This window comes from Mesoplodon mirus, assembly GCF_964341445.2.
Source record: "Mesoplodon mirus genome assembly, chromosome: 14".
NCBI lineage: Eukaryota > Metazoa > Chordata > Mammalia > Artiodactyla > Ziphiidae > Mesoplodon > Mesoplodon mirus.
In genome coordinates, this window is record NC_138990.1 from 50,544,300 (window position 1) to 50,559,837 (window position 15,538).

General features: G+C 36.1%; 1 protein-coding gene across 1 annotated transcript in view; it reads left to right on the plus strand.

The window, feature by feature from the left end:
- Positions 1–15,538, plus strand: part of BIRC6 (baculoviral IAP repeat containing 6) — a 238,845-nt gene that overhangs the window by 181,999 nt on the left and 41,308 nt on the right. Inside the window, 1 exon segment of the mRNA XM_082642249.1 lies at positions 14,752–14,962. Coding sequence (XP_082498375.1) covers positions 14,752–14,962 — 211 coding nt within the window.

The following is a 15,538-nucleotide window of genomic DNA, read 5'->3' on the forward strand; positions in this document are numbered from 1 at the left end:
GCTTTTGTTGCATAATTTTTCAGCCTGCAGTTCTGTTTTACTCTGTTGAAGGTGGTGGAACATGATAGAAAATAGAGGCATTTTAGTAGAACTTTAAATAATCTATTATCATTTTAACAGCTGGATAGAATAATAGAAAATATAATGAAAAGGCACACAGATTCTGCCATTTATATATTCTGGGTGTATATTTAGTAGCTATAAATACATTTTTTAAGTCTTTTATGTATATTTAACTAAGCTGATGTATTTAATGTGAATTACAGTTTATACCTAATATGTATAATCACCACATATTTTAGCCTAAAATAATGAAGTTACTAAATGTCTGAGTTTATTTTTTTGAAGTATAGTTGATGTATGATATTATATAAATTGCAGGTGTACAAAATAGTGATTCACAATTTTTAAAGCTTATACTCCATTTATAGTTATTATAAAATATTTTCTATAAATGTCCAAGTTTTAAAATAATTAAAAGAAAAGTGTTCCTTACCCTACATTGCATCAGGAATAAAGTATTCCCAGTTATCCTGCTTTAGTCCACAGTAGTGATGAATGGACCTTTTCTCTTTGTGGAGAACTTCTGTTTACACTCAGAGAAAAAGAAGTGAACAAAAAACCTGGACAAACTTCTTTATTGACCATGGCAAATGTTTTCAGTTCTCCAGAAGGGGTGTGTCTTTTCCATTAGTAATCTGTGGTAAATTTCACTGTAACTGTTTGGTAAGAATTGATGAGCTTCTGCCAGTAGTAAGCCAAGCAGTAAATGTTTTACATTCTTTCTTAGAATTATTTTTAGCTTTTATACATGCTGGATCGTGTGTTTCTTGGAAAAAATGACTAATCTTTTTGATTATTTCTTATACATTTCTTATCAACCTTTAAACTATTCTGTTTCTTTTCAGCCATTTGAATATCCTTTTCCCCATTGAAATGTTGTTTCAAATACAGAAGATGAGAATTTTATTTTTACCTAGTACTAGTAACTACTTTCAAATTAGAAAATTTCTCTTACTGAAATAATTATATAGTAGTGTCACACACCTCTATCTGTAGTTGTTGATGATACTTCCAAGGTATTTTTCAAGCATTGCATAATTCAGCAAACAGGTTCGTCTGAGGATCCAAAGGATAGTGTCTTTGCTTGGTTGGTGGTAAGCAGTAACATTGAACATGCACTTGGCACTTGCTGAGTGAAGAAGTTGCTGCAACCCACCCTTGCAGACATGGAGTTGCATAACAGTGTTATGCCCCTGCTCTTCTTTGTCAGGCTGGTCACATTTAATCCTGTATTAATGATGAAGTGTGCTGTGTGAAAAAACACCTAAGGTTTTCTGATGAAGCTCTGCATGGCCAAACATAGGATTAAGGAATTCAGGATTGAAACACTTGGTGTATTTTGTACTCGTTTGTATTTCATTAAGAGTTTGTTATGTTTACTGACTCCTTTTGTTCGCTGACCACCCATACATGTTAGTTTAAAAGTGCATATCTTAAAAAAGAGAGCAAAAATTAGCTCTCCCTTAGTTTTCCAGATTCCCTTCTGCAGGGATATTCAGATGTAAGTCTTTAAAAGAAAAACATGAGTAATGTAAAATCAGATATGAATAATCATTTTCCAGTTTCCTGGCATAAGCATAGATTGCCGGATGCATTAATATCTGGGTGGAATTTGACATTAAAATGAGCACACTTGTTTATGTAACTGACTGTTGTCGAGAAAAATGCAAATATACAAAAACTTCCTATTTTAAGTTTAAAATGTGTATCATAAGAAATGACATAGTACTGAAATTTATTTAAAGTTCTTTGTAAATCAGACCCATAATTTTGTCTTGCCCTGTTTTTACTATTTTCAATCTCATTGTCCACTGCCTATTACCTTGCCTCCACAGCTTTTGCTTGCATCCCTCCTTGATATGAAGAGAGTATCTTCTCTTTCCATAATTTAAGATTCCCAGTTGGAATCCTCTCACTGCTAACTTAATTGAATAAGATAAACAACAATAGCATAAAAAGAAGTATCATGTTTCATTTATTTTAGAAGAGCTGTCTTATTTTCTCTATGCCCATTTATTTCCAGATTTTAAAGTATTTTAAAAATTGTCAACGCTTCACGTTTGTCAGATTCTTTTCCCCCTCTCTTCAGTGTTGTCAGCATGGTAGGCTATCCTCGGCTTTACTCGTATAATGGAGAGGTAGCTTCTCATTTTGTGGTTTTTCTTGTTGTTCTTGATAACTTCATAACCATTTAATTGCTTTTGAAAAATCAACCTGTCTTGGATTACCTGTATTCTTATGTAATTTTATGTAAAGTACTATAATTTTAGGTAGTTAATTTTTTTAAATTAATAGACTAATATTTTAAAAAATTAATCAGTAAACTACTAGTTTAAAAGCAGTTTTGGGTTTACAGAAAATTGAGCGGATAGTACATATCACCACCCCCTTCCACTCATAGTGTCCTGTTACATCTGGTATTAGTGTGGTACATGGTACAGTGGTAAGCAAATAGTGACATGACATTATTTTTAACTAAAGTCAGTAATTTACATTAGGGTTCACTCTTTGCGTTATACCGTTCTATGGGTTTTGACAAATGCCTGGTGTTGTGCATTTCACCATTACAGTATTGTGCAGAATAGTTTCACTGCCCTGAGAAATTTCCTGTGCTCTATTCATCCCACCCTCTCTCCCCACAGTGAAACCTCTGGTGACCACTGATATTTTTCCTGGCTCCATAGCTTTTCCTTTTCCAGAATGTCATATAGTTGGAATCATAACAGTGTATAACCTTTTCAGATTGGCTTCTTTTACTAAGCAATATACATTTAAGTTTCCTCCATGTCTTTTCTTGGTTTGGTAGCTCATTTCCTTTTATTGCAGAATAATATTCCACTGTATGGATATACAACAGTTTGTTTATCCAGTCACCTTTTGAAGAACATCTTGATTGCTTCCAGTTTTGTGCAGTTATGAATAAAGCTGCTATAAACCTTCATGTACAGATTCTTGTTACTGTTTTTGTTCCATTGATCTATTTGTTCTTTCGCCAGTGCTACATTATCTTGATTATTGTAGCTTTATAGTAAGCTTCGAAGTCTGGTCATATCAGTCCTCCAACTTTGTTCTTCTTCTTCATTATTGTGTTGGCTCTTCTGGGTATTCTGCCTTTCCATATAAATTTTAGAATCATTTGGTCAATATCCACAGAATAACTTGCTAGGGCTTTTATTGGGATGATTTTTGTACTCTGTTCTTTTTTCCATTCTATGCCACATGAAAGGGGATTGGGAAAAATAAAACACTGTGTGCAATACTTTGTTAAATAGGTTTATAAAGCAGTACAAATGGAAATCTTTGGATAACTGGCTACATTTATAGTAATAGAAATTCTAATGTTTCAAGTACTTAAATAGAGAAATGGAAGCCATTCAGAACTTGAGTGAAAGAAAGTTTTTCCAAGACTTCATTCTTTAGCTGGTCCCAAGTTGGAAGAGGCTATATGAGTATGCATTTACATCTGTGTTTGCATGTATTTGAAAATCAAAACATCATATGAGGGGAAATGTTTGGAAAGCTTATTGTGTTCTTTGTCTCATATACAAAGTAATATTATTAAGCAACTGAAGAAACTAAACTTCCCAGAAGAAAAAGGAGCAAATGGTATGTGAATAAATACTTAAAAAAATTAATAACAGCTTTATTGAAAGATAATTCACTTACCATACAATTTGTCCACTTAAAGGGCACATTCAGTGATTTTTGGCATGTTCACAGTTATGTGCAACTGTTGTGACAGTCAAATTTAGAACATTTTTGTCAATTTAAAAAGAAACCACAGTTGGCTTCCCTGATGGCACAGTGGTTAAGAATCCGCCTGCCAGTTCAGGGGACATGGCTTCGAGCCCTGGTCCAGGAAGATCCCACATGCCACGGAGCAGCTAAGCCCATGCGCCACAACTACTGAGCCTGTGCTCTAGGGCCCACGAGCCACAACTACTGAGCCTGTGTGCCACAACTACTGAAGCCCGCGCACCTAGAGCCCATGCTCTGCAACAAGAGAAACCACCACAGTAAGAAGCCCGCACACCGCAACGAAGAGTAGCCCCCGCTCGCCGTAACTAGAGAAAGCCCGTGCACAGCAACGAAGACCCAATGCGGCCATAAAGAAAGAGGGAGAGAGAGAGGAAGGAAGAGAGGGAGGGAGGGAGGAAGAAAGGAAAGAAAAGAAAAAGAAAAGAAGAAAAGAAACGAAATGAAACCAGGGCTTCCCTGGTGGCGCAGTGGTTACTGCCAATGCAGGGAACGTGGGTTCGAGCCCTGGTCTGGGAAGATACCACGTGCCGCGGAGCAACTAAGCCCGTGCGCCACAACTACTGAAGCCCATGCAACTAGAGCCCATGCTCCGCAACAAGAGAAGCCACTGCAGAGAGAAGCCTGCGCACCTCAACAAAGAGTAGCCCCTGCTCACCGCAGCTAGAGAAACCCCGTGCACAGTAACAAAGACCCAGCACAGCCAAAATAAATAAATTAAATAAATTAATTAAAAAAAACCACACCATATACACCTTAGCTATCATCCCTCTTTCTCCTTACCACCCCTCCAGCCTTAAGCAACCACTAATCTACTGTTGCTCTATGTATAGAGAGTTGCCCACTGTGAACATTTCATATAAATCAGATCATGTAATATGTAGTCTTTTGTTTACATTTTTAATCTCAGTGCAGTGTTGTCAAGGTCCATTGATGTTGTTTCATGTATCAGTACTCGATTTCCTTTTTATGACTGGATAATATTTCACTGTATGGATATCTACTGCATTTTGCTTATTCATCATTTGATAGACATTTGAGTTGTTTATACCTTTTGGCTATTGTGAATAACAGTGAACATGAGTGTACAAATACCTGTTTTCGTTCCTCCTTTCAGTTTCTTTGAGTGTATACCTAGGAGTGGAAGTGCTGGTTCACATGGTAATAAGTTATTCCTTGACTTTTATTTTATTTTATTTTTAAAAATTTTTTTGCGGTACGCTGGCCTCTCACCGTTGTGGCCTCTCCCGTTGCGGAGCACAGGCTCCAGACGCGCAGGCTCAGCGGCCATGGCTCACGGGCCCAGCTGCTCCGCGGCATGTGGGATCTTCCCGGACCTGGGCATGAACCCGTGTCCCCTGCATCGGCAGGCTGACTCTCAACCACTCACTGCGCCACCAGGGAAGCCCCTCCTTGACTTTTAAATTACAGCCATCTTAGTGCATGTGAGATGGCAGGTATCTCGTTGTGGTTTTGATTTGCATTTCCCTGATGACTAATGATGACGTGTTTGCTGGTCATTTGTGTATCTTTTTTGGAGAATTATCTATTCAGATCCCCTGTCCCATAAGTGGGGTCTGGGCAAAAGGAAGCATCTGCCTCTTAGCTCTACTTATCTGAAACTTAGCCACAGCAGCAAGTAGCTGGTGGTAGGATGAGAAATGCTGAGATCTTACCCTCCTGGGGAGGTAATCTTCCAACTCAGGCTAGGGGAAGAGGGAGCTCAGGTTCTACCAGTCTGCAGTGAATTTGCTTTCTTGCTGAGCTGAGAGCAGGAAGAGAGTAGGATCTTGGTTCAAATATTTTAGGTTCTTGTTTTTCTTACTGAGTTTTAGTAGATTTTCTTAAATGAATGTTTTCTCAGTTTGTTGTGTGCTCTTTGGACTATTTCTAGGGCCTTGAGTGGTGATGTTTTTTAAAAAATTTGTATCTGTTTCATGGCGGAGCAGGTTCACTGAACTCTTCATGCTATCATGCTGGTGAGAAAAAAAAAATTAGGTTTCAAAAGCCTAGTAAAATTTTTAATCTCTCATTAATTGTTCTGTATCCTTATAGTGGGATATTTTGCATCCATTAATTCCTTGAAAGTAAAAATGCAACACGTACCTAAATGTACTATATCATGTGCCTTTTACTTGTAACATTAATCAGCTTTATTAAATATTAAATTACACATTGTTTTCTTTATCCAAATATTATATTCTTCACTTGTTTTAAAATTCAAAAGCTTTAAGGTGGTATCTAATAAGTAGTTGTCTTCCTGCACCTGTCCTCTAGCCGACCAATTTAGCTCACTAGAGATAATCAATAGTACTAATTTCTTATATTTTTTAATAGAGATCCTGTGTGTGTATATATATATGTATATATAAAAAACAAGTAAATATGAATACACATTCTCTTTCCTTACCTTTTATGTTGTTGTTATGTTATATTTACCCAAATGACACTATACCATACAACCCCATTTCTTTTTCTTTCTTTTTTTTTTTTTTTTTTTGCCACACCCACGAGGCTTGTAGGATCCCAATCAAGAGATTGAACACGGGCCCCCGGCAGTGAAAGCACCATGTCCTAACCACTGGACCTCCCGGGAATTCCCCATACAACCCCATTTCTATTCCTTGTTCCTCCTGTTCCCACCTTAGGTACTTCGGAATTTGTTCCAGTGCAGCATAAGGCACATCTTCATTTTTATGACTGCATAATTGATATTTAGTCATCGAAACAGCTCCATCTAATGAACATAAATGGATTATTTTGCTGTTATAAACAATGTTGCAGTGACTAATTTTGGTGACCTTGATAATTTTATCTGTAGGATTAGTTTTCAGAATTAACTAGAATTGATGATTCAAAGAGTATGCCAATTTGTTGTTTTGACAAATTGTAACTTGTGCTCCATAGATATTATACCAGTAATGTTGAGTGGCTATTTCCCCACACCTTTCTTTTTCTAAAAAAATATTTATTTTATTTATTTATTTATTTTGACCGCACCGGGTCTTAGTTGTGGCACACTGAGTCTTCATTTTGGCATGTGGGATCTTTAATTGCAGCATGAGGGCTCTTAGTTGCAGCATGCATGAGGGATCTAGTGCCCTGACCAGGGATCGAACCCGGGCTCCTTGCATTGGGAGCATGGAGTCTTACCAGCGAAGTCCCCCCACACCCCATGCCTTTCTAGGAGTTTGATACCAACTTCCTTCCTTTCTTTTGTCTGTCTATACATGTAAGCATATATAAATTTTATACATACACATTATTTTTTCTGCACCAATTGTGAGACATATGTTGCAGATATGATAGCTCTATTACCCCTAAGTATCTCACTGTTTATTTCCTAAAACACAAAGGCAGTCTACTACATAACCACATTACAGTAACCAAAATCAGAAAAAAAGCATTGATAGAATACACCTATCTAATCATCCAATCCATAGATACCATTCATATTTGATCTGTTGTCCCAGTTATGTCCTCTATAGCAAAGAAAAAAAATGCTTTTTGTCCAAAATTTAATCTAGGATCATTTAGTAACCTTTTCCACCTTCTTCAATTTGTAACATTCCTCCAACTTTGTCTTTAGTGACCATGACAATTTAATAAAAATTTTTATTATGTAAAAGTTCAAAATATGTAAAATTAGTGAATGTAGCATAATGAACCCCTTTGAGTTCCGTCACCTGCTTCATCAGATAAACATATGGCCAAGCTTTTCATTTACATGCTCACTAACCCATTTTTTCCAAACACATACATATATACACATAATAGGTTATTTTAAAGCAAATTTAAGACATCATTTTATGCAGGCTATAAGTATTAAGCAATGCCTAAAAGCACAAAGGAGAAAGTAAAAATAAATTTTAACATAAATTACCTCATGGACCACCATCTAGAAATAGTAATCAGTAACATTATATCTAGCATGTATAGCTAGAAGTATGAACAGACAGATTGGTAATAGAAGATGAGAGTATGAAAATATTTGGAACTTACACAGATTAGCTATTTCTACCAGAATTGGAGAGAAGAGTGAAAGGCTGGTGTTGGGACATCAGCGATTATATTCCCAAGCCCTTGTAACTTTTATGTGGGCTAGAATGAATAGAAATTCTACATGGAAGTATTTTTGTCAGTCATAGGTATTCAGCTAAACAATTAGGCTTTGCATGATTTGCGAAGTATTTTTGTTTTGTTTTTACCTAGAGGATTTCTACTCTCAGAGATTTTTTTTTTTTTTTTTTGCAGTACGCGGGCCTCTCACTGTTGTGGCCTCTCCCGTTGCGGAGCACAGGCTCCGGACGGGCAGGCTCAGTGGCCATGGCTCACGGGCTCAGCTGCTCCACAGCATGTGGGATCTTCCCAGACCGGGGCATGAACCCGTGTCCCCTGCATCGGCAGGCGGACTCTCAACCACTGCGCCACCAGGGAAGCCCTTCTCAGAGATTTTATTAGTCAAAGTATCATTGTAAATTTGTTTGTTTCTTGTTCCTTTGTCCTACTAGATAGTTTCAAAAAAGGCAAGCATTTGACCAGTTAATACTTCTAAAGTTTACTTAACTCTTAAGATGCATTAATTGCAGAATTTGTAATCTTATGGCAAATAAAATTCAGCTGTAATTATTTTGACTCTGTAGGTCCTTTGCATTTCCATGTATATGAGTCATCTTGTTAGTTTCTACCCCCCAACTAAAAGCCCATTGGAAATTTGATTGGAATTGCATTCAATCTGTACATGAATTTGGAGAGAATTAACTTATTAACAATATTGGGTCTTCTGTGAGCATTGTATATCTAGTTGTTTAAATTTCCTTTAAGGAGCCTCAGCAGTGTTTTTATATTTCTGAAATTGTCAAATTTATCCCAATTTCATTTTTTATGCTATTGTAAATTATACTGTTCTTTAAATTTTTACTTTCTTGTTACTAGTATATAAGAATACAGTTGATTTTTATTTATTCACCTGATATCCTACTACCTTGTGAAACTTAGTAGTTGTGCTACATTCCTTAGGATTTCTGTATAGAAAGATAATCATGCCATGAATGTTAAAGACAGACAATTTTATTTCTTCTTTCCAATTTATATGAGTTTTGTTTGTTTCTTTAAAAGATTTTTTTTTTTCTTATTGTACTGTCTAGATCTTGCAGAAGTTGTCAGTTTGGGGGAAAGGTGTTCAGTCTTTTCACCATTAAATATGGTGGTTGATGTAGGGGTTTTTTTAGATTCCCTTTATCAGCTTGAGGCAGTTTTCTTCTATTTCTGGTTTGGTTAGAGTTTTATCATCAATGAATTTTGAATTTCGTTAAATGCTTTGTTTAGATATGGTAAGATGATCATATGGCTTTTCTTATTTTGTCTGTTAATATGGTGAATTACATTGATTTTTCAAATGTAAAGTCAACTTTGCATTCCTAGAATAAAAGCCACTTGGTTGTGATTTATTATACTTTTTTGTCTCTGTGTTCATGAGGGATACTCATCTGTAGTTTCTTTTTTCTTTTCTTTCTTGTTTTTATTGGTAATGTCTGTCTCATTTTGATATCTGGGTAATTTTGTCCTCATAAAATGAGTTGTTACCACTTCCTCTGTTTTCTGAAGTAGATCACATACAATTAATAGTATGTGTTTTTTAGGGAATTCCCTGGTGGTCCAGTGGTTAGGACTAGGTGCTTTCATGGCTGGGTTGGTGGGGGGGTGGGGGGGTGTCAACCCCTGGTCATGGAGTGAAAAATCCCGCAAGTCACGTGGTGTGGCCAAAAAAGTATGTGTTTTTTAAGTGTTTGATAAAATTTACCTGTGAAGCCATATGGAGCTTTTTAATGCAAAGGATTTTAAGTAAGAATTCAATATTTTTAACTGACAGGGGGCTATTGAGATTTGCTATTTATTTTTAAAGAACCGATTTGGGGGAATTCCCTGGCGGTCTAGTGGTTAGGACTCTGCGCTTTAACTGCCGAGGGCTTGGGTTCAGTCCCTGGTCAGGAAACTAAAATCCCACAAGCCGCACCGTGTGGCAATCAATCAGTCAATCAATAAGTAAGTGGGGTTTTAAAAAATGTTTTAAAAAAATAAAATAAAAAAGAACCGATTTGGCATTGTTGGTTTTCTCTGTTGCTTATCTGCTTTCTATGGTGACAGCATAGGAGTGGTTGCCTGAGCTGGCCAGAGGAGGATGATTAACTACAAAGGGGCATAAGAGGTGTTTGGGATGATAAAAATATTCTGTATCTTCATTTTGGCAGTGATTACACAGGAGTGTATATTGTCAGATATCATTGAATATGTACTTAAAGTTAGTGCATTTTATTGATTGTAAGTTATGCCTCAATAGGTTGATTTTGAAAGTTATAAATAATTCATCTGGAAATGATTTTGTGATTTTGCTTGGATTACTTAGAGTTTTGATTTTTTTTAATAACAAGTGCCACTTAAAGATTCTAGAGAATTAAATTATATTAAGAGGCAAATTTTTTATTTTACCATTTGAATGTTGTAGTAGAAAGCTAAGTTTGAGACTGCTGTAAGTTATGTTGAAAATATTTATTTTAAGATTATGAATTATATAGATTAAAGCTTAAAGGCAACTAGCATTTTTTAGTGTGCTTTAAGGAACCTGTTAGGAGGAATTTCAGGCCATATTAAATTTTTTCCCATGACTAAAACACTTTTTTCCTCTCTGTTGGTAAATCATGTTAGTGTTTTTTTCTGAAATTGTGACTATTGAGTGCCATTATATTTTAGTAGTTAAGTGTCTGGACTTCAGAACTGGATGACCTGTGTGTGCATCCTGCTGGCTCCACTTCACTGATTATACAGTCTTAAGCAAGTTCTTCATGCAAGTTCTTTCCTATGTCAAATTATTTCTTATATTCTTTGGATCAAATAGTTTATTTATATCTCAGAACATTTTAGATGTAATTCTCCAAGGTTATTGTCTTATAATAAGAACACAATATTGCCTCATTTTCAATTGCATTGATTGTTATCCTGGCAAAGTGTCTGTTATTAAACCTCTAAGACAGTTTTTGTGTATACATAATAACCCTTTGTCATTTTAATGTTTAGAATTACTTAACATGATGTGATTTAGCAGGTAATTTGTATTACTGCTTTTCTAATGTAAGAATATATGTTATTTACTATATTATAAAAAGCCATGCTTTCTTATAGTTGGCTTTATTTTTCTGGCAATAGAATGTTGCAGGACAGTGAAGTGTGGATTATTTGGAGGTAATAATGGAGCATAAATTACATTCATAGAACTCCATTCAAAAGAATGTAAGGAGAAACAGCAAATTCTGAGGAAAGGATTATAACTATACATTATTTAATAACATTGGGAAATAATCTTCTATCTCTTAATGAACACACTATCTAAAATACTAAGTATTTTTCTTTTTTATAGAGGTCAGATTAATTTTTAGGATTAATTAATATTGTTTGTTGCTTTTTATAACTGGGATAAGATCATAGCTTAGGGCTTCCCTGGTGGCGCTGTGGTTAAGAATCTGCCTGCCAGTGCAGGGGACACGGGTTCGAGCCCTGGTCTGGGAAGATCCCACATGCTGCGGAGCAACTGAGCGCATGCACCACAGCTACTGAGCCTGCGCTCTAGAGCCTGCAGGCCACAGCTACTGAAACTGGCGGGCCTAGGGCCCGTGCTCCGCAACAAGAGAAGCCACCGCAGTGAGAGGCCTGCGCGCTGCAAAGAAGAGTGATCCCCGCTCGCTGCAACTAGAGAAAGCCTGCGCGCAGCAACGAAGACCCAATGCAGCCAAAAATAAAATACATAAAATAAATTTATTAAAAAATAAAGATCATAGCTTAATTCCCTTTGTGCATGTGCTTATATCTTAACTTCTTTAAATCATCTATGTGTTATCAAGTTACTGTGATCTAGTAATTACTAAACTATATTGTCAATAAAATATTTATTGCATGCCATATACTCTGGTAAACCATTGCAAAACAGTTCAGAAAGGTATATAATGAAAAGTAATTTACCCTAACATTGCCCCACCAAAGCCTAGTCCTTTTCTACATGAAACTACCATTACTAGTTTATGGTTAATATTCTCAGTATTCTATACCTGTGCAGGTATATCCAGTACATGTATGTACCCCTCATTTTGAAATAAACCTGAGACAACATATTCATGCTATTTTGCATATAGTCTAGAGATTGTTTCCTTTAAGCAGAGCTGTGGTGGCTCTGTGACACCTATAACCCCTAGAAAAAGACCCATCTCTTTGGATAGAGCCCATACCTGCATAGTTCTCGTGGTTTGCATATATAAACAGAATATAAGGAATTTGGCTCTTGATGATGACACTATACAAGAGACTTTTTGCTATGATGGAAATGTCCTATGTCTCTGCTGTCCAGTATGGACTTGTGTAGCTATTGATCACTTGCAATGTGGCTAGTACAATTGAACAGAACTTTTAATTTTTTTACATTTTAATTAAATTTAAATAGTCATATGTGACCAGTAGCTACCATATTGGACAACTCAGGAAGCATCATGGTATAATGAAGCTCTAGGGTTAGATATACCTAGGTGTCAGTGTTGGTCTTGCTGCCTTCTATTTAGCTGCTTACGCAACTTACTAAACCTTAGCTTCTCACACACAATGCTTTCTCCAAAGAATAATACACATGCAGAACTGTCATCATATAGAAAGAAGATTAGATGTATGTATTCCACAGTGATACACGTGGAGAAGGAGAGAGATGGTCAAAAGAGACTATAGCCGTATCAAGAATGTTTTGCTATTTGTCAGAGTAATTGGTTTGAGATGTTACTTATGTGTATAAAATTAATATTTAGAAATTCATTTTTTTCTCGAGTATTCCTACATGGTTGCTCAGCCATGAAAAAGAAATATTTGAGTCTTTGTTTCCATAAATGTCATCTTCATGTATTTTTTGCAACCTAATTCACTCAAATATAGATGTAGGAGATAGATCTACTGTTATTCTTTTTAAATGCTACATAGAATAGAATCATTTGGACATGCTATTGTATATTTATCCTTTCATTGCCCCTTGGTGCTTCCAACTCTCAGTATTTAAAACAGTATTATATTGATCATCCTTGTTTATAGGTTTATAGTAAGAAGTGATATTGCTAAGTCATAGAATATGGGCATGTAAAATAATGCCAAATTGGTTATCATTTTGCATGTCCACCTCTTTATGTAAGTCTAGCTTTTCCATATCCTTACAAATATTAATGTTGTGTTTTGTACCTATTGATTAGTAACTGGATTTTAACCTGGATTTCCTGAAACTATAGTGTACTATGTTATACTATGAAAGTAGTAACATTCGATAATAAGTTGGAAAAGAAGCTTTAAACATAACCAAGTATGTATACAAGTTTTATATATGATAAAGATGGAGAGTAAAATTTCAAATAAGCGAGGAAAGAATGGGCAGTCATACTTTTTACCCCTGTCCTCTGTATCATTATTGGAAGATGTGAAACAAGGGCCTACTCATCCATAACTCTGAACAGGCTCACTCTTTGTCTTTACGTCATCAGAACTAATTTTATTAAGGCCTTTATCCCTTTAAATCACTTGCCAAACAAAGTCCAGAATTCCTAGGTGATGCCTCAACACCCACCCCCATACTCCAATCCCAGTATAGCTCTGTGGGCAGTGAGACCATTTCTTCCTCCAGCAGGTACTCCCCAGTTCTTCTCCCATTTCAATCTTCTGTTTAGCGTTCAGAGTACTTAGTAGTGTCTGAAAAAATTTTTACTCACTTGTTCTCTACCTTGAGGGTAAGCTACATGAAGGCAAGAATTTTTGGTTGTTTTCTTCACTGCTGTATTCCCAGCCTGTCCACCTGTGGGTTTTCAGTAAATAATTGGGAATAACTAACATAATAAATAATAAACATTTATGGAATAACTTTATTCAGTAACTGGTATTGGAAAAAAGTTGTTAGGTCCTTGTCTCACATGATTGACCAAAGTAAATTACACTTGGGAGAAAGCCACAAAACCTAACAAAACAACTTATAAATGCTATAGAAGCAATACATGTTCTTAGAGTATGGAATCCACTGTTAGATGCATGTAGTTTTAAGAAAAGAATTCATTTGATTTATAGCAAATAACTAAAAGCTGGCATTGTCAACTTTTTTTTTCCTAACAAGTTGATTTGTTTAATTATACTTTTGATAAGCTGGTCATATCATTCTATTTTACCTAAGATACAGTGGCTTCCTTTCAATTGTTTAAAAAATATATTATTTCTACATTATATTAATAAATGCATTGGGCTTCCCTGGTGGTGCAGTGGTTAAGAATCCGCCTACCAATGCAGGGGACACGGGTTCGAGCCCTGGTCCGGGAAGATCCCACATGCCACGGAGCAACTAAGCCCGTGCGCCACAACTACTGAGCCCGCGTGACACAACTATTGAAGCCCACGCACCTAGAGCCCGTGCTCCACAACAAGAGAAGCCACCGCAATGAGAAGCCCACGCACCACATTGACAAGTAGGCCCACTCTCCTCAACTAGAGAAAGCCGCATTGCAGCAACAAAGACCCAATGCAGCCAAAAATAAATAATAATAAATAAATGTTTTTAAAAAGTAAATAAGTAAGTGTATTTACTGCCATAATTTATTATCTGGACTATTTAATCATTTTTATGTGTGATATAACTAAATAGTTACTTAATTACATTTCTTGCTGTCTCCCCAACTCTGCCATTTTCATTTTTTTTTTTGTTCCCTAAAAGTGCGTCTTACACTTTGCACATTGGTGCTTCATGAACATCTACTTTAGTCCACTTACCAACCAAGCAATTAATCTTAAGATCCAAGTAGAAGCTACATTGCTGTGGACTTACTTTTATATTGCACATGGGCTCATTTTATGCTTTCCCCCTCTTCCTTCTTACAGTTCTCGACATGGCAAGACATGTGCCACTCTATCGAGCTCTGCTAGAATTGCTCCGGGCCATTGCTTCTTGTACGTGCATGGTGCCCCTATTGTTGCCTCTTTCTGCAGAGAATGGTGAAGAGGAAGAAGAACAGTCAGAGTGTCAAGCTTCTGTTGGTACATTATTAGCCAAAATGAAGACCTGTGTTGATACCTACACCAACCGTTTAAGGTACTATACTTTGTTCATTTCTTTTGACCTTGACTTTTACAATCTTTTTTAAAATAGCTTTGTTGGTTTTTTAAAAATGATGTATGCTAATTAAACACATACACAAGCAGTAAATAAAACTGCGAAGAAAAAGTAGCCACCAAATCCTACACTCAGAAACGTTTATTAACAGTGGCTTATCAGATATTGCCCTATGCAATCTTATAGCTATAGATAGAGTTTTTCTTAAATGCTATCACATTGTACCTATTATACTGATAGATGCTAGTTTTACTCAATATTGAGGTGAAAGACACCTTCACTCTCAGTAAATACATATTGCTGATACTGTTCTTAATATTTCTGATTATGCATTGTATATAGATGCTGTATTTTACTTAACCATCTATTAGTGGGCATTTGGGTTATTTCTAATTTGTAATAACCTCTGACATACATCTTTTGGGACTTGCAGAAATCTCTGCAGAGTAGATTCGTAGAATTAGAACTGTTGGCTTTAGGAATTACTAGTTTCATTTTGATACATATGTTATAATTCATGCTATAATGGTTTTTAGAAGGTAGAGGATTCTGTAT